This window comes from Haliotis rufescens, unplaced genomic scaffold, assembly GCF_023055435.1.
Source record: "Haliotis rufescens isolate VD_foot unplaced genomic scaffold, xgHalRufe1.0.p SCAF_11, whole genome shotgun sequence".
In the NCBI taxonomy this organism is placed as follows: Eukaryota; Metazoa; Mollusca; class Gastropoda; order Lepetellida; family Haliotidae; genus Haliotis; species Haliotis rufescens.
Window position 1 is genome coordinate 23284256 of NW_025963791.1, and position 24533 is coordinate 23308788.

Consider the following 24533-nt stretch of genomic DNA (forward strand, 5'->3'; position numbering starts at 1 on the left):
GGAACAGAGATAGTTATATTACATGATTTGCATATGTGTCTTTGTGCTTTCTTAGATGGGACGTTTGGGAATTGAGATGAAATTTAGACTCTATGTGTCACAGACGAAACAATTATTGTTTGGTGACACCAAAAATGTGCTCATGCATCCCTACCCTCAGCCCCTCCCAACCCTCAGGCCCTACCAACCTCAGCCCAAAGCCCTTGCCTACACTCCCTGAACACCATATCCTTTCCTTACCCTTGTCAACTCTCCTTTCCCAACCCTCAGCCCCTCCCAACCCTCAGCACCTCCCAACCCTCAGCACTTCCCAACCCTCAGCCCCTCCCAACCCTCAGCACCTCCCAACCCTCAGCACTTCCCAACCCTCAGCCCCTCCCAACCCTCAGCACTTCCCAACCCTCAGCACTTCCCAACCCTCAGCACTTCCCAACCCTCAGCACCTCCCAACCCTCAGCACTTCCCAACCCTCAGCACTTCCCAACCCTCAGCCCCTCCCAACCTCAGCCCCTCCCAACCTCAACCCCTCCCAACCTCAACCCCTCCCAACCTCAACCCTTCCCAACCTCAACCCTTCACAATCCTTAGCCCCTCCCAACCCTCAGCCCCTCCCAACCTCAGCCCCTCCAAACCTCCGCCTCTCCCAACCCTCAGCCCCTCCCTACCTCCGCCCATCCCAACCTCAGGCCCTCCCAACCTCAGGCTCTCACAACCTCAGCCCCTCCCAACCCTCAGCCACTCCCAACCCTCAGCCCCTCATAACCTCAGCCCCTCCCAACCTCAGCCCCTCCCAACCCTCAGCACTTCCCAACCATAGCACTTCCCAACCTCCGCCCCTCCCAACCTCAACCCTTCCCAACCTCAACCCCTCCCAACCTCAACCCTTCACAATCCTTAGCCCCTCCCAACCCTCAGCCCCTCCCAACCTCAGCCCCTCCAAACCTCCGCCTCTCCCAACCCTCAGCCCCTCCCTACCTCCGCCCATCCCAACCTCAGGCCCTCCCAACCTCAGGCCCTCACAACCTCAGCACTTCCCAACCTCAACCCCTCCCAACCTCCAAACCCTCAGCCCCTCCAAACCTCAGCCTTATCCCTTCTTCTCCCTGCCCTTAGCCTTCCCTACCCTCCCTCAACACTTATCCCTTCTTTACCCTCATCAACTACCTATTCCTTACCCTCAGCCCCAAGCCCAGGTTTCCTGCCCTCAGCATCATCACCTCCCACCACCTACTATTCTTAATTCCAACTTACAGGCAGTGCGAGCACCTCCCTGCTCTCAGCCCTAGTGTCCCTACCAACTGTCAGTCCCTCGTCCATCCCTAAAACTTAATTTCATCACTCTCCAAATGCTCCCAATAACCATGGTCACAAATGTCTTGCTACCCTCGCCCCTTGTCTTCTTACCTATTCAAATCCTCAAACATCTACCAACCGTCAGTGCGTACAGCCCAGCCTCAGGCCAGTTCTCTGTATCACCCTTTGAGCAATTTAGTCTACATCCCAGCCCTTCACCCTAGCCGTGAACATGTCAGGTGATGTAGGCAATAACCCCATCAGGTTCTGTCAGTAATGTAGGCAGGACGTGACGAAACTAACACGGACCTTGCTTCTCTATCCCTGTCCGACACCTTTGGCTTATTTTGTCAGAACTATTGATTGTATGGAGCTTTCAGTGGAATTGGTCTTCTGTGGTTACAGTGACATTGGGTCATACCCATTTACTCTTGTATGTTAGAGAAGAAATGAGCTATTAATCAAACACTATCTTCATTAATGTTTCTGGAATCTCATTCATATTACAACTGACCTGAGGATAGTCAGATATCGAGGATTATCGAGTTAGATAATGGATATAAGCCTTCAAGGAGTGTCTGAAACTTTGAAAGTTTGATTTCCTGCATAGACAGGCCAGACAGAACCCCCGGGAAGCAAGGGAGGTAATTTCCTTACTTCCTTTATCTGTACTGTGAGGACAAGGCTGGTGTACTTCTGGACATGCAGTTCTTGTAATCAGATCTACCTATTACAATTCCTATAAATAATTTGAAGATTGGTGATAGGTATAGGTAGGTTATAGACAAAGGAAGAAGGACTCTCCGTCAGTATCTCATCACAGACACTTGTCCAACCATGTATCCACAAGACTACCCTTGGGGATTCCGGGCTAGAAGTGGTCCCCAGCATCCTCTGCTTGTCATACATGGCGACTTAGTGGATCAGGTGGTCAGGCATTGTGACTTGGTTGATAGCGTGACAACTTACTGCAACAATGTTGATCGTTGCTCATAATATCATTCACTGGATTGTCTGGTCAAGACTTGATTATTAATATGCTGTCATCATATAGCTGGAATATTATTGAGTGCAATGTTGGACAACAAACCCGAGGTAGAATAGGTCTTCAGCAACCCATGCTTGCAATAAAAGGCGACTATGCTTGTCTTAAAAGGCGACTAACGGGATCGGGTGGTCAGGCTCGCTGACTTGGTTGATGCATGTCATCGATCCCAATTGCGTGGATGGATGCTCATGATGTCAATCACTGTATTGTCTGGTCTAGGCTCGATTATTTACAGACCCCTGTCAAATAGCTGGAATATTGCTGAGAGCAGCGGCAGCGTTAAACAAAAAACCAACCAACCAACAACAAATGACCAAACAAACAAATCTACCCATCCACTAGCTCACTCACCAATCCACTCACTATTCCTGTTCCGATCAACCTATCCAGCCAGCTATCCACCGCAATCGACCCTACCACAAATTCACACAGTCTACACAGCCTCGCACCCATTCCCACGCCCATCTGACTCCAAGATTTCCCACCTGTCAGTTTTACATCATTGATCTGCCTATTGTACATGTAATATCCAATATAACTGCTCATGTAGTCCCTGGTCAGATATTGAACACATCCAATCCAAAATAGCTAGGGGGGGGGGGGGGGGGGGGGGGGGTGGGGGGTTGGGAAGGAGGTTAACCTGTTGCAAGATCCATCATGTTGGTTCAGTCCCTGAAGGTATGACGTATGGCCACACAGCCAACATGACTAATTCTACCTTCCAGGTTTAGATCAAACCCATGGTTATTGACCTCCCATGGTCAGACTTAAGCCAAAGTGTTTGATTATGCCTCCCAGGGTTAGATCAAATACAGTATGGTTGAATCTACCGCCCAGGGTCAGATAAAAGCCGGTATGGTTGAATCTACCGCCCAGGGTCAGATCAAATACAGTATGGTTGAATCTACCGCCCAGGGTCAGATAAAAGCCGGTATGGTTGATTCTACCGCCCATGGTCAGATAAAAGCCGGTATGTTTGATTCTACCTCCTAGGGTCAGATAAAAGCCGGTATGGTTGATTCTACCTCCCAGGGTCAGATAAAGGCCGGTATGGTTGATTCTACCGCCCATGGTCAGATAAAAGCCGGTATGGTTGAATCTACCGCCCATGGTCAGATAAAAGCCGGTATGGTTGATTCTACCTCCTAGGGTCAGACAAAAGCCGGTATGGTTGAATCTACCTCCCAGGGTCAGATAAAAGCCAGTGTGTGATTCTACCCCCTAGGGTCAGATAAAAGCCGGTTTGTTTGATTCTACCACCCAGGGTCAGATCAAAGCCGGTATGATTGATTCTACTTCCCAGGGTCAGATAAAAGCCGGTATGGTTGATTCTACCTCCCAGGGTCAGATCAAAGCTGGTATGATTGATTCTACCACCCAGGGTCAGATCAAAGCCGGTATGATTGAATCTACTTCCCAGGGTCAGATCAAAGCCGGTATGATTGATTCTACCACCCAGGGTCAGATCGGAGCCAATATGGTTGATTCTACTACCCAGGGTCAGATCAAAGCCAGTATGATTGAGTCTGAAGCACAGAGACAAACCCATCATGAATGATTCAGAATTCAATCAGACCTGTCTATAAATCCAAATTTTCATGAATTCTTACAGCCCAAACTTGATATTCTAGCTCCAAAGAACCCCTTCATAACTGGCAAGCATTTCTGGCTTATATCATCACCACTATTGATCAGTGAGAGCACTCATTGTGATTGGGCTTCTGAGATTACCGTAACTGCGGCCTGCCTACCCTAGCCATTATGGCATACATCTCATATTCACCTGCTAATGGATAACGCACCATCACTGCAGCCTTTCATACCTTATTTTATTGGGATATAATGCACTTTATAATCCAACAGTTGGAGTCAATCTGGGTCGATGCCATAATTTGTCAAGTGAATATATCAACCCATCAATGTGGCCAGCAGTGACCAGAAGTATCTGGACAATGGAAGCCGCATTGTGTTGCCTGACACAGCTGTACATGGCTTGTGGCGACTTGATCAACTGGACAATAATAGTACCACAGACCGACCAGGATTCACATCTGCTGGGGGTATATATTTTGGTCTTTGATTGAATCTTGTCAGGTTTAGGATTCTAGGTGTAGATGTCCTCATGTGAAAGAAAACCAGGAACCGAGATAGTCCATCTGTTTTGTACCAGTATTTAAGTTAAAATTTGACTTTGACAGAGATGGTATTTCTCCCTTATGTTCTCTCTTTGGTCTTGAACTTACTGCAGGTATCTAAAGATGTTTCGTGCTCATTGTGGAGACCTGTGAAGATCCGGGGTAGAATAGGTCTTCAGCAACCCATGATTGCTGTAAAAGGCGACTGATGGGATCGGGGTTGTCAGGCACGCTGACTTGGTTGATGCCTGCAACGTATCCCAAATGTGTAGATTGATGCTCATGATGTCAATTATTGGATTGTCTGGTCCAGACTCGATTATTTACAGACCGCCGTCATATGGCTGCAATATTGCTGAGTGTGGCCTTAAACAAAGAAAGTGCAGAGTGATATTCTGTCGTACATCAATGTTTTAGCTTCAAAAGTCCAAGTGCAGACAAGTGGCAATGTGAACAGTTTGAAAACTACAATTGAGGTACAACCCTGGTTTCTAACTTCAACTACTGGTGTGCTGGAGATTCACTGGAACAAGAGTAAAATGAAAACATTAATCTTTTTAACGAGCAAGATTGATTCTTCTATTTTCCCATCTCAGTTATTCAAGTGTGAAATCAGCAAGTCCCAGACCTGAATATGTCAAGTCACTTGTATGTCCTGTTGTGACATTGCCGTTGTGATATATGGCATTTGGTTTGATATACACCTCTGTCTATTTTAGTTGTGTGTTATGAATTAGGCATGATATGGTTTGGTATTATAGTATGACGCCCATGGAGTTTAGGGTTATGATGAAGTTCTTATTGCAGAATGAATTAAGGTCTCATGTAAGTTAAAGAACACCCAATTCTTTCTTGTCACTGTAATTAATCTGTTATGGAAAGAATTGGGTGTTCTTTCTTTTGGACATTGTCTACCTGAGATTGACTGCATGGGACATTGTCTGCACATGACATTGTCTGCACATGACATTGTCTGCATGTGACATTGTCTGCATGTGACATTGTCTGCACATGACATTGTCTGCACATGATATTGTCTACACATGACATTGTCTGCATATGACATTGTCTACACATGATATTGTCTGCATATGACATTGTCTGCATGTGACATTGTCTGCACATGACATTGCCTCCACATGACATTGTCTGCATGTGACATTCTTTACACATTGACATTTGTGTTGATGAATGCCACCAGATCGCCCAAGCACTAACTCCTATATGATGCAAAGGAGCAGAGGAAGAATAATTAAAAGAGTAGTTAAATAACTATTTGGAACACTTACAAAGCATGCCAATAAATACTCAATTTTGGTTTCTTTATTACAATTTGAGTGTCAATTTGTAAACAGAGATATATGTATTTTGTCATTCAATTAAAAATTGATACAATTGAAAAAAAAATGACTTTACATTTAAGATTTGTCTTCAATGTTTTTGGGTTTTTTTAGGTATAAATGTAAAAGACGTTGTGCATACTGTGTAAATCTGTGTATATAACTTCATAAATGCAAAAAGACATTGAAGTCAATTCTAGTGAGCGAGTGAGTAAGTTGGGTTTAACGCCGCTTTTAACAGTATTCCAGTTATATCGCTGCATGTCAGCTTAATGTGGGAGGAAAGCCCAAAGTGATGCAGGTTTCAGACATTTACTACTTCGGTGAAACCCACGAGCACGGGGATGGTGCTGACAAACCTAGAAACATAATCGGTGCAAATCGTAATTCTGAGGAAGGAAGTATGTCCATTATAACTTACTTCAGATTTCTTATTCAGTCATAATCATTCAGGGCAATAATGCACAACAAAGTTCTGCCCATTCTTTACTGATGGAAATGAATGAGGGTGCACTTAGTTTTAGACACAGTAGAGTGATCTGCTATCATGGGTTCACAGCCTTGTCTACCAAATACTGGTTGGAAACAATGCACACAAACATGTCAACATTTGATTCTGACGTGTTGAATTTGAATGCGTCCTATTTCAAATGTACTGACAGTAAAGCTTATTTCCCTATAGTTTTCATTGTTCCCTAATTCGTTTACGTCAGAATATTATCGGCCAATAGTACTCTGTTATGGTCAGGGGCGGTCGGGTAGCATAGTGGTTGAAGCGTTCGCTCGTCACGCCGAAGACCCGGGTTCGATTCCCGACATGGGTACAATGTGTGAAGCCCATTTCTGGTGTCCCCCGCCGTGATATTGCTGGAATATTGATAAAAGCGGCATAAAACCTTACTCACTCACTCACTGTTATGGTCACTTGGTCTTTGGAAACCTAAATGCTAAACCAAGTACTTGTTTAGCCAATCAAATACCACGGAATCACTTGCATTTTATTTATGTGAAAATATATAGCAAGCTGTACTTAACATGTTTCCAGGTGTGTATGATTACCTCTTTCAGAGGAATATCCTTTGTATGCATTTGTATGTTCCTAATGACATTAGTTGTCCAGAAAACAGCTTTCTTCTCAAGTGTTTCACTATCTTTAGAGATTAAAAGTAAAAATCGATTTTGTTATATTCAAAGATACTGGTTTGTCTGAAGCCTGTGTTGCAGAAAAGTAGGTTATTATTCCTAAGTTTCTAATACCAATGACTACAAAATAAGGTTACGATCCCTAGGGTGACAAATTATGAAATTTATGTCTGTTGAATGGATGCTAACACAGTTCCATGTGCAAACCATCCCCTGACATTACATATGTCCTTTGGAAGTGATTCAATAAATGGTCTTTGCCTTTTATGTAATGGAATCATAGTTAGGAATATGCTGCTAATCTGATATGGTGTCAAGATTGAGATAAATGAGTTTCTATTTTCAATAGTCTCCTGTTGTTTTCCCATTATTCAAGGATGATAATAGCGGTCGGATCCTTTTAACTTCTGTCGGATCCTTCTGTTGGTCCTCTGTTCCTAGATCATGCATCTGCAGATGTTGATGGTTTAAGTTCTTCGAGTTGTTTTCTGTTTGTTCATTTGGACATGCTAAGGTGCTCATCCATATTTTTCGTCGATCTTTTCGTTATTAGGTTGAAAGGGGTTGTCGGGTAGCCTAGTGGTTAAAGCGTTCGCTCGTCACGCCGAAGACCCGGGTTCGATTCCCGACATGGGTACAAAGTGTGAAGCCCATTTCTGGTCTCTCCCACCGTGATATTGCAGGAATAATGCTAGAATATTGCTAAAAGCGGTGTAAAACCACACTCACTCACTCACTCATTATTCGGTTGACAGGTACTCATCATGTAACCCTGCAGTTTCTGATTTTAATGTCTTTTAGTGCATGTATAGAGATTCAGAAGTATCTTAATGGACCTTCTTATTGCATGAAGCAAGTCTAGATTTTCCACAGGTTCAGGTCTGAATCTCCCCTGTCACAGGGGCTCCTTTTCAGTTTAACTGGAGTTGTTTGTTTTTGTCAATAGTATATATTTAGAGAGGCTAAATATGAGTATATATTAGGAAGATGTACATTGTGATATAAACGGTCAAAGTAATTCATGCTTGTGTGAATTTCAGGTCTGAATAGGATCCAGTATCTCAGTCTTGTCGTAAGAGTGAAGTAAAGTTGGGAATGGGTGGTAATTAAGGTTCATCTTGTGTATGCCTCCTGTGTCTGCCCCTATACCACCTTGTGTATACCTCCTGTTTTGTCCCTATACCACCTTGTGTATACCTCCAGTTTTGTCCCTATACCACTTGTGTATACCTCCTGTTTTGTCCCTATACCTCCTGTTTTGTCCCTATACCATCTTGTGTATACCTCCTGTTTTGTCCCTATACCTCCTGTTTTGTCCCTATACCACCTTGTGTATACCTCCAGTTTTGTCCCTATACCACCTTGTGTATACCTCCAGTTTTGTCCCTATACCACTTGTGTATACCTCCAGTTTTGTCCCTATATCTCCTGTTTTGTCCCTATACCATCTTGTGTATACCTCCTGTTTTGTCCCTATACCATCTTGTGTATACCTCCTGTTTTGTCCCTTACCACCTTGTGTATACCTCCAGTTTTGTCCCTATACCACTTGTGTATACCTCCTGTTTTGTCCCTATACCTCCTGTTTTGTCCCTATACCATCTTGTGTATACCTCCTGTTTTGTCCCTATACCTCCTGTTTTGTCCCTATACCACCTTGTGTATACCTCCAGTTTTGTCCCTATACCACCTTGTGTATACCTCCAGTTTTGTCCCTATACCACTTGTGTATACCTCAAGTTTTGTCCCTATATCTCCTGTTTTGTCCCTATACCATCTTGTGTATACCTCCTGTTTTGTCCCCATACCTCCTGTTTTGTCCCTATACCACCTTGTGTATACCTCCAGTTTTGTCCCTATACCACTTGTGTATACCTCCTGTTTTGTCCCTATACCTCCTGTTTTGTCCCTATACCATCTTGTGTATACCTCCTGTTTTGTCCCTATACCTCCTGTTTTGTCCCTATACTACCTTGTGTATACCTCCAGTTTTGTCCCTATACCACTTGTGTATACCTCCAGTTTTGTCCCTATATCTCCTGTTTTGTCCCTATACCATCTTGTGTATACCTCCTGTTTTGTCCCCATACCTCCTGTTTTGTCCCTATACCACCTTGTGTATACCTCCAGTTTTGTCCCTATACCACTTGTGTATACCTCCTGTTTTGTCCCTATACCTCCTGTTTTGTCCCTATACCATCTTGTGTATACCTCCTGTTTTGTCCCTATACCTCCTGTTTTGTCCCTATACCACCTTGTGTATACCTCCAGTTTTGTCCCTATACCACTTGTGTATACCTCCTGTTTTGTCCCTATACCTCCTGGTTTGTCCCTATACCATCTTGTGTATACCTCCTGTTTTGTCCCTATACCTCCTGTTTTGTCCCTATACCACCTTGTGTATACCTCCAGTTTTGTCCCTATACCACTTGTGTATACCTCCTGTTTTGTCCCTATACCTCCCGTTTTGTCCCTATACCATCTTGTGTATACCTCCAATTTTGTCCCTATACCACTTGTGTATACCTCCTGTTTTGTTCCTATACCTCCTGTTTTGTCCCTATACCTCCTGTTTTGTCCCTATACCTCCTTGTGTATACCTCCTGTTTTGTCCCTATACCATCTTGGGGGCGGTCGGGTAGCCTAGTGGTTAAAGCATTAGCTCGTCACGCCGAAGACCTGGGTTCGAATCCCCACATGGGTACAATGTGTGAAGCCCATTTCTGGTGTCCCCCTGCCGTGATATTGCTTGAATATTGCTAAAAGTGGCGTAAAACCAAACTCACTCACTATACCATCTTGTGTATACCTCCTGTTTTGTCCCTATACCTCCTGTTATGTCCCTATACCATCTTGTGTATACCTCCTGTTTTGTCCCTATGCCTCCTGTTGTGTCCCTATACCACCTTGTGTATGCCTCCAGCTTCGTCCCTATACCACCTTGTGTATGCCTCCAGTTTTGTCCCTATACCACTTGTGTATACCTCCTGTTTTGTCCCTGTACCACCTTGTGTATACTATCTAGTGTATACCATTTAGTGTATACCACCTAGTGTATACAACCTTGCGTATACCACCTTGCGTATACCACCTAGTGTATACCACCTAGTGAATACCACCTTGTGTGTACCATCTTGTGTACCACCTTGCGTGTACCATCTTGTGTACCACCTTGCATGTACCACCTTGTTTAACAACCTTGTGTATACCACCTTGTGTATACCACCTTGTGTATACCACCTTGCATGTACCACCTTGTTTAACAACCTTGTGTATACCACCTTGTTTAACGACCTTGTGTATACCACCTAGTGTATACCACCTTGTGTATACCACCTTGTGTATACCACCTAGTGTATACCACCTTGTGTATACCTCCTGTTTTGTCCCTCTACCCACTGATGTGTCAGGTCTTAAGCAGATCTTCTTTGTTTTCCTCCTGTTTGTGATATTCTGTATATGACCAAGTCTGACCTGAGGTGACCTGCTGTATTATTCCTCTGTGCTGTCCAATACTCCCCACAGGCATCCATTCAAGCCTGACTTTCCTATATTAAGGCCACAACAAGCTTCCCACTTGGATGCCTGTGGGTGTGTGACCCGATGTGACCTGAGCCATCCAGGACCTGCTCATAATTCCCTGCCCCCTGCAAGCAATCTGCCCCTGCCACACCTCTACCTCATTATATGCCTTACAGGTCCTCTGCCCCCACATTATCCCCCTCCACATCCCCCTCCCTACACCCCCCTCCCTAGCTATGCCTTTGTGTGACCCACAGCCATGCTTTACCAAGCCTCACTCAGCTGTCAGTTCCATGCCTTTAGAGTATAGACTTCACTCGGGCTACACGTGCCACGACAGTCAGGATACTATTGTGTGGATACACTCCGTGAATTTCCCCATAGTGAGAGGATTTGCTTGTTGTGCCTCAGTCTAATGACACAGGTTTGATTTACATCTGTTTGTAACAGAGTCGTATGGGGTTTTATCATTTATCATACACAGCTTGAATAACATCGTAAGTCCCAGGACTGTGTGGCTTGTATCCTGGCGGTTCATGCACATTGCTGGCCTTTGTGTCTGTGACAGTTTGTGGTGATAGTAAGGTTGAGAGGGTTGGAACCTGGGACAAGAGGTTGTCTTCATTTCAGATAGTGGAACATGATCCATGATGCAACAGTGTGTACCCTCGCTTTCCCAACACGCTCGGCGATCTTATTTTAGTCTGTGACTCATAGAGATGCTATAAATAAGTGTTTAAAAAATGTCTACTCAAGGCTATAGTTTGTATTACAATAGTCTGACACCAGCAGGACCCGGTATAAGCACACACAAAAAATAGATCAAGAAAGGCAATGTTTAGTACATGTACTCATGCAAATGATGTCTGAAATCTTCCATTAATGTAATATGTAAATTACATGAGCAACACAGATTTTTCCATATGTTGTCATTCAGGTTTGAAAATATATTTTATTATTTTTAAATATCTCAGATGTAATCTGAAACAGACAGGATCCTTTTAGTACTGGCTTATACCTTCCTAGTCTGTATTGGATATATCACACCATATCCGAGTCACTACATGTCTGTAAAATATGGCCAGTGGAAATTTCCCAAGACTCAGTTCTAATTCCTGGTCTGAGAGAGACTAAAAAGGGCTGCAGGCTGTATTGGTGTTATGACTTGAATTACATGTACCATTTCCAGTCAAATGAGGCAGGTGTACTGTCACTGGTGTGAGAGACGTCTGCTATTCATGTCCAGTACCTTTGGCTCGCACTGTCGTCTGCTGCTGGCGTCTGCCGTACAGTGTAGTGATCAGCCTTATCCGTCTGCCCTACCACCCCTGCCTTATCCGTTTGCCCCATTGCTTCTGCCGGAAGAGATCATCTCCTGATCGAGGGGAAACAGGTTTCTTGTGATTTATACTGAAACTGACATACATTTCAGGAACTGGATGTGAGGGAAGCCTAGTCATAGCCCACTGAGGTCACTTGAGAGGTCAGCACGTTGTGAGTGGACTTAAGAAGAAGATACAGTGTGCATGGTTTCTTGGAAGGACTACATACTGTGAACCTGGTCGCCTGCAAGTAATCAGGTTAATCCCTTTTTTTTTCATGTCTTTTACTCTCATTTTCCCCATCTGCATAATTTCTTAACATATTCACAGATCTTGCTACAATGTCATTAAGGCCTGACCAGTCATGAGTGACAAACCGTCTTAAAATGGTTGTCATTAATTCGTTGTCAACATTGTTCCAAAACAGTTACTGATGTCCTGAATGATTTCTGACAAATATGTTCGTTAATGGACATGGCTGCTCTGTGGTAGGTAATTATTTAGGTTCGGTTTGTTTTGGTGTGGAGAATAATGACTTATTTTTGCAAGGATGTTTTGAAAGCTGTTTTGAATCAGTGCTGTGTTTGTTTTCAAATGAATACAATAATACACAACAGGTAATCAGAATTCAGCTCATGCGAAGTGACAACAGAAGTGACAACGCTGTATGTTTGATGACAGCTTGCAACATTTATGGTCATGTTTACTTGCCTGGTTGTGGCATTATTGTCATATTTCAAGTGCCCGACTGGGCATTGTTTATTCTGGTCACATACGTATTAGAATAATTACCTTGGAGCCGCCATAGAATATGTTCACCACTATTTTTATCCAAGGAAGCAATGGCTAAGGTTTGAGTTGGGGGTAACCTACCCTAACCCTAACCATACTAGGATTGAAGAGGCACACTTAAATATGTATTTTCCGGTACAAAATAATTTTCTTTGAGATATATCATTTTTATTATACTATTGGGTAGCAAACAGATTCTATAATCGCACCATCACCTTTAGGCAAACATCCTACCAGGGAGCAAAAGGGAGCATAATCCTAATATTAAAACTAAGAATATAAGAGGGTCGTACCGTAGAGAACCTCATGAAATTCCCTTAATGAACAGAGACCGCCTCTGTGGTCTAGTGGTAGAGCGTCTCCCTGGAGAAAGGTCCAGGGTTCGGTCCCAGGCCACATGTTAAGAGATGGTACTTGTTGTTTCCCTGCCTGGCACTTGGCATTTATGGTCTAAAACAGGAACTGGTTGTCATGGAGTCAGTATATATATCTGAGTGGGGTATTTATGTTATACTGCAGCATAGTATCTCATGGGCTAGCACTATGAAATCAGTATTGGTCCAGACTAGTACAAGCAGCCACACACACACACGTGTTTGCACATCACTATGTAAATGCAATCATCTTGGACTCGACGTTAAACACCATTTCACCTCACCTTCACCTTCAGCTCGCCTTAACGAACACCATTTTCTGTTTTTTAATATTGTACAACCCCCATACTGATTCTGTGTTAGAATAGGCCCCCAGCAACCTTTGCTGGTTGTAATAGAAGACTTACTAGATCAGGTGGTCAGTTTCAGTGACTTGGTTGATAGAATGTCACTTTACCCCAAGGTTGTGGATTGATGCTCATAACATCAATCACTGGTTTGTCTGGTCAATTATATACAGACAACTGTCATGTAGCTGTAATAGTGCTGAGTGCAGCATTAAACAAACTAACATTGTTGTACCGTATTCGATGTAATACGAGTCAGTGCCCAGGGCGCTCTCAAAATTAGAAATAGGGGGCTCTTATTAGAATATTATTTTCGTGGAAAAAAAAACAGAGTTGAAAGATAACTTTCGTGGTTTATGCTGACAGCCTGAAATGTTTATATACGAGAGATACATTTTCCAGAATTTAATTACCCATAATTAAGGGTGTATATAACACACAAGTGCGTATTATACGCGAGTGCTATTATACTTCAAAGCTTAAAAGAAACATCTTGATATACAGTCGTGTTGTGTTGAACTTTGATGTGTCGAACTTGCAGTTGTCTCGAAGTAAATGTTGGTCCCTGTGTATTCCATCTTTATTCATCATTTTCTGTTCAGTCGAACCTAGTATAACTTGAAGTATTTATGTAGGTCTCTTCAACTTTGACACAACGCTTGTTGACTGTATACTACAAAATTTCTAATTACTGTTTGTAGTTGTCTGTTTGAATGAAGTGACGTACTAGTCAAACGACATTTTTCAATTTTGAGAAATTGACTCAGTCATGCGAAATAGCTATACTTTCATCCGATTCTTTTGATAGCAGCATGTATATGATATAGCCAGGGGCCTGTCCTTCATGCTTTTTCTCGGTGACATATGACATTTTATGTTAAATGTCATACAACCATGTGATGCATTATAAAAAAGATGAACTGTCAAAGTGTGTTGGTTATTGATTGTAAAACAATTGAAAAGAAATTTGTTGATGTACCTACTCAGATACCCAAGGGCAAGATGTGGAAAGAGCCACTTGTGTTTTCCAGCAAGTCGTATTTCACATAGAAGATACATTATGTCTAGAGAGACTATAGGGTAAATGTAACAGATATAAGAATCTTCGTCTTAGACCCCTCGGGCATACTTGTGTTAAGGTAATAAGTCTTTAGTGGGTTCGGTAGGAGTTAAAAAATATATGTTATTCCATCAATCACTAAAACATATAAATATAGCAAAACTTTATTGTTATCTTTGACTTATTACAAAATTTGGAGAGTCATTGAAAATCCTGGTTACCATGGAAACGCCCCCCAAAATTATTGTACAACACTTTGTCATCTTAGCAACATTGGATTTTGTAAAGTAGAGTCTCTCAGCTCTAAAACAACAATGATGGACTGATATTTTTTGTAGATATACCAAAAATAAATGCGAAAATATTCAATTTGAGTCCAGATAAGCTACAAAACTGATGAATATGACCTTGACCTTTGACCTTGAAGATGTTTATGCAGATGTATTAATGACGCTGAGTGCAGGATAACATGAACACCGATAAACATCCTTAAAAAGCAATATTTGGTAGGAGAATGGCCTGATATAATGGATAGCTTGATGTGATGACAACAATTGATGACACTCCTGTCAGCCGAGGACCGCCTCCCTGGTCTAGTGGTGGAGCATCTGCATGGAGAGAGGAAGGTCTTGGGTTCAATCCCTGGCCATGTCATATCAGAAAGACGTTCAATGATGCTACTTGTTGTTAACCCGCCTGGCGCATGGCATTAAGGGCTAAACCAAGCACTGGTCTGCTCGGTGTCAGTATACAGTGTCTGTATGGGGTATACATGTTAAACTGTGGCATGGTATCTCAGTGAGCTAGCACTGTTAATCAGCATTAGTCTGAACACGCACGCACGCACGCACGCACGCACACATCTGCACATCGCTTAGACTAACATTTAGTCTCTGAAATCTTATATTACACAATATCCTTCTTGACTCTAAAAATTTATTTTTTTCCCTATGCTGATTTGTGGAATAGAGCTAGCTTGAGCTGGCTAGACTTGCTTTTGTATGCATTTCTAGATTATTATTTTTTCATAAAATAAATATATTCCACGGTCATGGTGCAGGACTACACATCGCTATATAAGTGCAATAATCTTGACCTAGACTTTAAGCCACATGTCAACGTACCTCACCTATTGGTAATAATTTGTAGGTTTGTAATCTTGATTTAAACTCTTGTTGGAATGAGGAAGGTGTATGATCTCTGATTAACTTGTGTGAAACTGTCACATGCACATCTGAAACAAACACCTGTTCTGTGATCAATAACTGTGGCTGTAATTCATATTTCTATTCTTAAAAAATATATACTTTCAGTGTGGATTTTATGTTTTTTATGATGTTATGCAACAGCTGATGGTGTATCTTCAAATATGTCTGATTTAATGCAGCTATGTATTGGCATCATGTGACAGTCATGTGATGGTCATGTGATTTGTATATGTATATTGGGTTAAAACCAAGTTTTGTTATTATTTGTATCTTTAACCAAAAATCTAAACAGAAATCAATTCACAAATGGTGTTTGCCTTCGAAATTGATTGACAAAACATTGGAAATAGAAAAGGGATTTTCCCCTTACATTGTTATCTCCTCTGTATCCATAAGGGGGGGTGGCGGTCGGGTAGCCTACTGGTTAAAGCGTTCGCACACCACGCCGAATACCCGGGTTCGATTCCCGACATGGGTACAATGTGTGAAGCCCATTTCTGGAGTCCCCCGCCGTGATATTGCTGGAATATTGCTAAAAGCGGCGTAAAACCATACTCACTCACTCACTGTATCCAAGGCCATGCTCAGTAATATATACTTAGGATGTAGAAAATAGGATCTACATATTCGAACAGTCTCAATCACTGTCAAACAGGTTCACTCCTAATATATCACAATACGAATCACAATACAGATACCTGTATCACAATATATTGCAATACAATTTATTTCTTACCTGCTCACATCCCTAAAGTGCTTGATGCCCAAACAAGATTCAGATCTACAAATAGATTCATTTTGGGGTACTTTTTATGCACCCTGTTCTCAAGGTTAATCAAATCTGTGAACAATATTTTGGAAATGACAAGTTAAAGCCTTAATTTTCCATGATGTTTATAGGTTACAGACTTAATCCGATAACCAAATAGACAAGATGTCTAGACTCATTACCTCAATCGCTGATAGAATAATTAGCAAAATTTGTGCCGAAGAAAGTATTTTTTACCGCGACTTATGTGTTGAAGTACAAGCACAGTGCATTACGTGTTCTCAGTGTTCTTGTTTTCGCATACTGCTGGCCTGAAACATTGACTAACGTTATCGATTCTGAAATAACACATTTATGAAATGCACGGATCAGATTTGGGGCCCAGCTCATTCAGTTATCCCTGTTGAAATTAACCAGCTATTTCGGATGGAGTTAGTGTACAAAGCCTGTTATCTCTCTCCAGAGTGTTTGTGGGAATATAGGAATTTCTTGTGGGGATTTCCATGAAAGGGAACTCGATGAAACTGTATGAAAAAATATAGTTATTATCCACAATCTTGAAAAAAATATAAGAATATTCAAATTTCTTGATTGACTTTGTAGTTATGTTTCAGTTGACTTTTAGATTTTAAAAGTTTTTTGGTGGTGATAATAAAAAACATAAAAAATATCTGTTGGACATGTTAAAAAAAATAATCAGATATTTTACCACTCAAATCAGATTATTATTTTTTGTACTGATTGTAGGATTGTTTGTATAGTTGCACATATACTACTCTAAAGATGTTAAGGATCACTTGATTCTGTCCTATATTATTACTAGTTTTCTTTCATATATTATTACTAGTTTTCTTTCATATATTATTACTAGTTTTCTTTCATATATTATTACTAGTTTTCTTCCATATATTATTACTAGTTTTCTTTCCGATATTATTACTAGTTTTCTTTCATATATTATTACTAGTTTTCTTTCATATATTATTACTAGTTTTCTTTCATATATTATTACTAGTTTCATCTGTCATGACATGACAGATTGGTATTTGGTATAAGACAAAGCTGAATCAAATCCTGCACAGATTAGAACAGAATCTGAAGTGTTGCCGTACCAATCATATCATTAAATCTAATTTGGTAGAAAAATGAGAAAGACGAGAAAGTGAGGAAATTCGCCTGTGTTTGTGACAATCCTGGAGATGTGCCTGGCATTCTGGGATCCTGCTCGGAGCTACACACGAGGTATTTTGTTGTAGACAGTGTCAGGTACACGGTGGTATTTACTGACATATGCCGAGGACAGAAGCCACCATGGCACAGTATGAGATACAGAGGAAGAAAGGTTAGCAGGGCTTGATTGATGTTTTTATAGCTGCATGTGGAGATTGTTGGTTCTCTGTGAATCCTACCAGGACTGGCTTCTATCTGGAAATCAATTAAATTCCGCATTATGTCACTGTCAATTTTGCAGATTAATTTGATCATAAAAGGATTGTGAGGAGTGTGGGCTTTCTGGTATGAGGTGTAGGCCGTTTACGTTCAATTATTGATTTTATGAACTCGTGTTATGAGCAAGTTATTTGATTAACAGTTGTGAATGGGTACCTGGTAGGATGACATGGTAATGTGACTGTTAACCTTTTACTCCGCAAGGAGTTGAGATTAAGAATCTTGCATGTTAGATACAAAATTATTCTCGGGCTTCTTGAATCCATACTTCATGCATGTTTAGTTTTGTACGGTGGCCAGGAAATATCAAGTCGGGACCAGACAATCCAGTGACTGACATCATGTGTGTGTCAATCTATGCAGTTGGGTCATATAATCCATGAAGGTGTTTCACATATGGCCCTGCGGTCTAAGGTGCAGCAACTCTCAGAGTTCCTTCCACTGATCATGAGTTTCAATCCCAGATTTGTCTTAATCATGGTGGGCAGTCGGGAAGCCTAGTGGTTAAAGCGTTCACTTGTCACGCAAAGGACCCAAGTTCAATTCCTATCATGGGTACAATGTGTGAAGCCCATTTCTGGTGTGCCCCACCGTGATTTTGCTGGAACTATGCTAAAAGCGTCATAAAACCAAACTCACTCACCCACTCACTTAATTATGGTCCTTAGTTTGTCGGCACCTTTCCTATGCCCATGGTTTCCCCAAGGTAACGTCTAAGACCTGTGCCACTCAGACTCTTCTACTTACAAGACTTGTGTCACTCAGACTCTTCTACCGTATTTTCTTGAGTATAGTGCACACTTTTTTTCCAAAAAACACAGCTGTGTAGAAGGGGGTGCGCATTATACACGAATTATGAGTTTGGATGTTTTTTCCCCCATGGGAAGACATTACCGTGAGCACGAAACACCGGAAATACCATGTCAACAAATCCATACTGAAGTACGCAAATTAATGTAATTACACTGTCTGGCTATAAAAAGTGTTCTTTGTATATCTAGACTTATGTTTGTAACTTATTTCATTAATTTTATTCAAAATTTCTTTTAATATTGTTTTTATTAATTTCGGCGAAATCGTGTGTGAAGCGATCGGAAGATTGCACAACTCACCGTTATTAACAGCAACCACGGTCAGATTACCGCTATTGATGCCTTGAAACGAACTTTAGTTGACAGAGAATGGATACATATATGATATATGCCATACTTTGACTTGTTAAAAGTCATATTTGTTTTTGTTTGACGATTCTATGTCAACATGTAATTCTTGCGATCACAAGATCACGTGCGTGTGAGCCTTGACGGTGACTGGTCAGACTGGTTTCATGTAAAAAATAATACCAGGGAATAGCGATCAGCTGCTTCGCTTAGGGTTATTATTATTTTAAATATGTTTAGTAAAAGCTGCATCTAAATTAACAATATATTGGAATATATTATTCCTGATAAAAAAATAGTTTCAGATACAATTTTTGCCGATCCTTGCATTAAAAATCCTATAAAGTTATATCATTGGGTGTGTCTTGACCGAATCACCGGTCGATTCCAAGAAAACGTGTGTACAGCTGATTGCTGTTTCCGGCTTAGTTTACGAGAAAATACACAAGGTAATCTTAATCCCTGGATATAAAACAATGCCTAGCAGAACAATAAATACTACTTAAACGGTAAATCAACATGTCTGGTGATTTTTTTATCTCAAATTCACCCGTTTGTTTGCCGGATTTTATTTTTTTTAAAATACCGAACCTGCTAGAGGGGGGTGCGCATTATACATGGGTGCGCACTATACTCAAGAAAATACGGAAATTGTAGGACCTGTGTCACTAGACTCTTCTACTTACAAGACCTGTATCACTAGACTCTTCTACTTGTAAGACCTGTATCACTAGACTCTTCTACTTACAAGACCTGTATCACTAGACTCTTCTACTTGTAAGACCTGTATCACTAGACTCTTCTACTTACAAGACCTGTATCACTAGACTCTTCTACTTGTAAGACCTGTATCACTAGACTCTTCTACTTACAAGACCTGTATCACTAGACTCTTCTACTTGTAAGACCTGTATCACTAGACTCTTCTACTTACAAGACCTGTATCACTAGACTCTTCTACTTACAAGACCTGTATCACTAGACTCTTCTACTTACAAGACCTGTATCACTAGACTCTTCTACTTGTAAGACCTGTGTCACTAGACTCTTCTACTTACAAGACCTGTATCACTAGACTCTTCTACTTACAAGACCTGTATCACTAGACTCTTCTACTTACAAGACCTGTATCACTAGACTCTTCTACTTACAAGACCTGTATCACTAGACTCTTCTACTTACAAGACCTGTATCACTAGACTCTTCTACTTGTAAGACCTGTGTCACTAGACTCTTCTACTTACAAGACCTGTATCACTAGACTCTTCTACTTACAAGACCTGTATCACTAGACTCTTCTACTTACAAGACCTGTATCACTAGACTCTTCTACTTACAAGACCTGTATCACTAGACTCTTCTACTTACAGGACCTGTATCACTAGACTCTTCTACTTACAAGACCTGTGTCATTCAGACTCTTCTACCACATAAGGCTCATGGGTTGTGACTTGCCTTTAATAGTGTTCAAACCCAACTCACTCATTCGTGACCAACTCGTGTTATTCCGGGACAAGCCGAATAGCGACTCGTGCCCCTCTCATGGCCATTTCTGCGACCGGGTTCCGTCTTAGCGAAAATGGGCAATTGTCAACTCTTTGTGTAATGGTTCACATGTATTTCCTCATATATTATATATATATCAGATGCAATTCAAAGCACATCTGGACATGCAGAATTATACAGTATGATTGAACACATTTAACTGTGTTTGGGGTATATTTACATAGACATATGTAAAATCAGAAAATATTTCTGAGGGATTCTTTGATGAACAACTTGAAATCATAAGCGCATTCTGATTGGTTTGTAGTATTTTCACACATAACATTCATCGATAGGGGACGAGTCTTCTTGCAGGTTACGGAAATGGGCGAGTGGTGACGAATGTCACCGTCACTTAGGTGTAATAAAACCATGGGAGAAGCATCTAAAATATGAAAGTCAGGGAAAAAAGGTGTTGTGGAGAAGAAAACCAATTTTCTTTCATTGTCATGAGGAAATAACTAAGCAATCTGATCGAGACCCCCAACCCCAACCTCTCCCAGGACTAATATGTCAGAAGAGGTAATTAATTTGACAAATTATATATCATCCTCCAACCTATTCCCTGGTCAGGGTTTATTGTGTGTTTGTTATGGAACAGTTTTAGATACAAGGACAGGTAAAGGGTACGTTGTATCCTTGCACACAGTGTATTAACATGTATAATAGACAGTAATGCAAGGTTATTGTGCTTCTGTATTCCAAGGTCATTATAATCCGGAAAGCAATTAGTTGAACCATGAACAGGAATAATTTCTCTACTACAGTGATAATTATGCTGCATTGTTGGCAACGAACACAATTCGTTTATGGAGCCGAATGTTCCACGCCTCATCATGTAACGTATGCATGGTTGGTTTCAGTAATTTGCGATGGAAATTTCCATCAGTTGATGTACAGAGTTATTATTTAAGAACTAAAATATTTATTTATATGTTTGTAAGCCCTACCCTGAAAGCTGATGGCAGTAAGTATACAGCGTGTAAGTTTGTCATTCAAGCGTGGTGGGTGTGTGAATAGAATTAATGTGATGATAACAAATGACAGTGGGGTAGTAAACTGTCTCATGTACAGGTGCACTTTGCCTGGATGAGTGCATGATGTGGATGGTAAGTATTAGTGTGAGAGGTGTCATTTGAGAGATTGTGAAAGATGGCTTCACCAGTCCTGGAATTCTCTTTAGAAAAGAAGTTTAAGAACACCTCATTCTTTCATTAAGTTTATCTTTCATGCCATATCATATGAAACAATCAGTGGTTCTTGAACATCTTTTGAGTATCATCAAATTTGTGTGCAGCTATGGAGTTGAAACACGGCAGTGATGACAATAAGGTCATTCATGTCACTGATTTGACATTGCTGATCCACCATTCAATATGGCCTCCAAAGCCGCCATATTGTTTTTAATTTAAAACCATTTCTTAATATTTGCAGAGTTATCAGGCAAATAGTCTTTTTATGGTTTCATATTTTTAAACAAGGATGTAGCATGATTTTCAAACATGATTCCTTTGCCAAAGGTCTCGTCTTAGCCCTCAAGAGGGTGACAGAATATCCCCCTGGACTGTCTTATTATTTGACTCTCAGAATGTTGTACCATGGGTAATGCACAGCATCAGTTTTGTAATGATGAGTTAAACATGAACACACAATTTTGGTATAGTTTGAAGAGTATATACTACTCAAAGAAGTTAAAGAACACCTCATTCAATGATGTAAACAATTACATCATTTTGACACAAATGGCTGTTATGGCAGCCATATTGAAAACTCATTCTGATCCAGCTTATTATCTCTTGATTTCAATATTGATAGCACTAAGTGAGACTAACATTTAGCCCCAGAAATAAAGTTATCTTTTTCAGAAATATATATCTACAAAATACAAAATAAGAAACAAATGGAGCCCAGAACAATGCTTAATATCCAGAGAGCTGAGTCAATTTTTTATTGGCCAAATCTATCTAGACTTGAGGTGGATTCCTTTTTTAATTTATCCTCTAGGGTCTGTTGGGACAGACTGAGCTCTACTCTGATGTCTGCAGTCATCAAATTTATAAATGGATGTTTTATTGCTCGCTTGAACTAAGTTTAAGATCACCTGGCCAGCAGTGGCAGCTGAGAGCTTCTTTCATCCTGTCAGATGTAAACTTTTTGTATCATCAAATTTGCATCTAAATTCAGTGCAACGTGACAGTGATGATAGTCTTTCATGTCACTGATTTGACATTGCTTATCAACCATTCAATATGGCCACCAAAGCTGCCATATTGTTTTTCATTTAAAACCATTTCTTAATACATGTATTTGCAGAGTTATTAGGCTAATTCTCTTTTCATGGTTTCATATATTTCAACAATGATGTAGCATGATTTTCAAAAATGATTCTTTTGCCAAATGTCTCGTCTTTCTTTCTCAGCATGCAAATTCAGTTTGACTTCGGAAGCCTTTTGTGTATCTGTGTGATGTTTGGAATTCAATTAATGCTTATGAGTGCGATATTCATCATATCCCAATTGCGTGGATTGATGCTCATGTGAATCATTGGATTGTCTGGTCCAGACTCGATTATTTACAGACCGTCATCATATAGCTGGAATATCACTGAGTGTGGCTTTAAACAACAAACAACAAACAAAATACAATATTGTTAATATCCACCAATAAGTAAGTTATCTTGTTCATCTGAAAGCTGACTGCATTTGCAGGAGCGTTTGACCATACGATCAGTGGAAATGTGACCTTGAAGTCAGTTCTATACTAAAGTGTGTGCTCAACAAATACACCTTTGCAACAGTTTACTTTTGTTGATCTTGATGTATGATCTCTATCTACATTTGCAAATATAAGTATGACCCGTTAAGATCCGGGGTAGAATAGGTCTTCAGCAACACATTCTTGCTGTAAGAGGCGACTGTGCTTGTCGTAAGAGGCGACTGTGCTTGTCGTAAGAGGCGACTAACGGGATCGGGTGGTCAGACTCTCTGACTTGTTTGGTACATGTCATCGTATCCCAATTGCGTGGATCGATGCTCATGTTGTCAATCACTGGATTGTCTGGTCCAGATTTGATTATTTGCAGACTGACTTCATATAGCTGGAATATTGCTGATTGCAGTGTTAAACAACAAACAGACAAGCAAACAAATAAATATAGATATTCTTTGATGTTAGAGTTCCTTTATCATATTACTACATACACCTCAATAATCCCTCCCTGTGTTTGTTGTGAAGCTGTGAGAAACTGAAGCCTAACAAAATATAAAACGTCAACGCCAGAGAATCATCGTCTTGATATCTGCCGAATCTGGTTCCATTAGGGGGTGAAGGCAAAATAGTGGTGGAAGTTATATGAATGGATCAGGGAAAAACACCAGGTGTTTGCCAAAGGGTAAGCATGTCCTGCTCTACCGACAGAACCAAAGACACATAATTTGCACAGAGTGATTCTTTGTAGTTACAATTTATTTCTTGTCTTTTGCAACTGATCTGATCATTATCAGTTTATGACTGAAAATTTCCATTATAAACCAGAGAAAATTGCACATGCGATTAAAGATAGTGGATTCGTGGGACATTTATTTCAGACCGATGGCAAGAGATTGCTGTGTCCTCTTGATTTTAAGGGGAAGCTCCACACTGCCTCCGAGTAGCCAGCAGTGCAGACCTCATTTCATATATAAATTCTTACACCAAAACTATTCCCATACTTTGCATGTAAATGTGTGTTTTGTTTATGATTTTGCACTCCTAAAAGGGAGCTCATCGATAATTGGTGATGTACTTTCCCCCCTTGGCAGCCCGCCAAGAGAAGGACTTAACAGCTGAGCTGTAGATTACTTTTTTTACCCCTCGATTTTGAAGTAATTCAGAGGTGGTTTTACTTCTATTTTGGATTGTTTCATGATCTTGTTTCCCAATGTTCAATTGAGTGAAGGGTTTCCAATGTTGATTTACCTAGGAGGAAACATGTCCTCTCTGGATGGTTTCCTAACATCGATGTTGTTGTGACACAGGTCTGGCTTG

The 24533-nt window shown here is 40.8% G+C and overlaps 2 protein-coding genes across 4 annotated transcripts in view; both read left to right on the plus strand.

Moving 5' to 3' along the window:
* LOC124132806 (G protein-activated inward rectifier potassium channel 3-like) overlaps positions 1 to 24533 on the plus strand; it is a 140844-nt gene that overhangs the window by 40494 nt on the left and 75817 nt on the right. For 2 of the 3 annotated variants that reach the window (XM_046496940.2, XM_046496939.2), the window contains exon 2: positions 11914 to 12061. The gene's annotated coding sequence lies outside the window, so the exon portion shown is untranslated. Of the gene's footprint in view, positions 1 to 10737; positions 10906 to 11913; positions 12062 to 24533 lie in introns of those variants that run through there. The other variant, XM_046496937.2, reaches the window with a different exon arrangement.
* LOC124132845 (extensin-like) lies at positions 135 to 1286 on the plus strand. The gene has a single exon (XM_048392886.1). It carries the CDS (start codon positions 135 to 137, stop codon positions 1284 to 1286), a length of 1152 nt encoding a protein of 383 aa, XP_048248843.1.

What these genes read in the sequence shown, in the direction of transcription:
- LOC124132845 (XM_048392886.1), top strand. Translation starts at nt 135, where the DNA reads ATGTGCTCATGCATCCCTACCCTCAGCCCCTCCCAACCCTCAGGCCCT.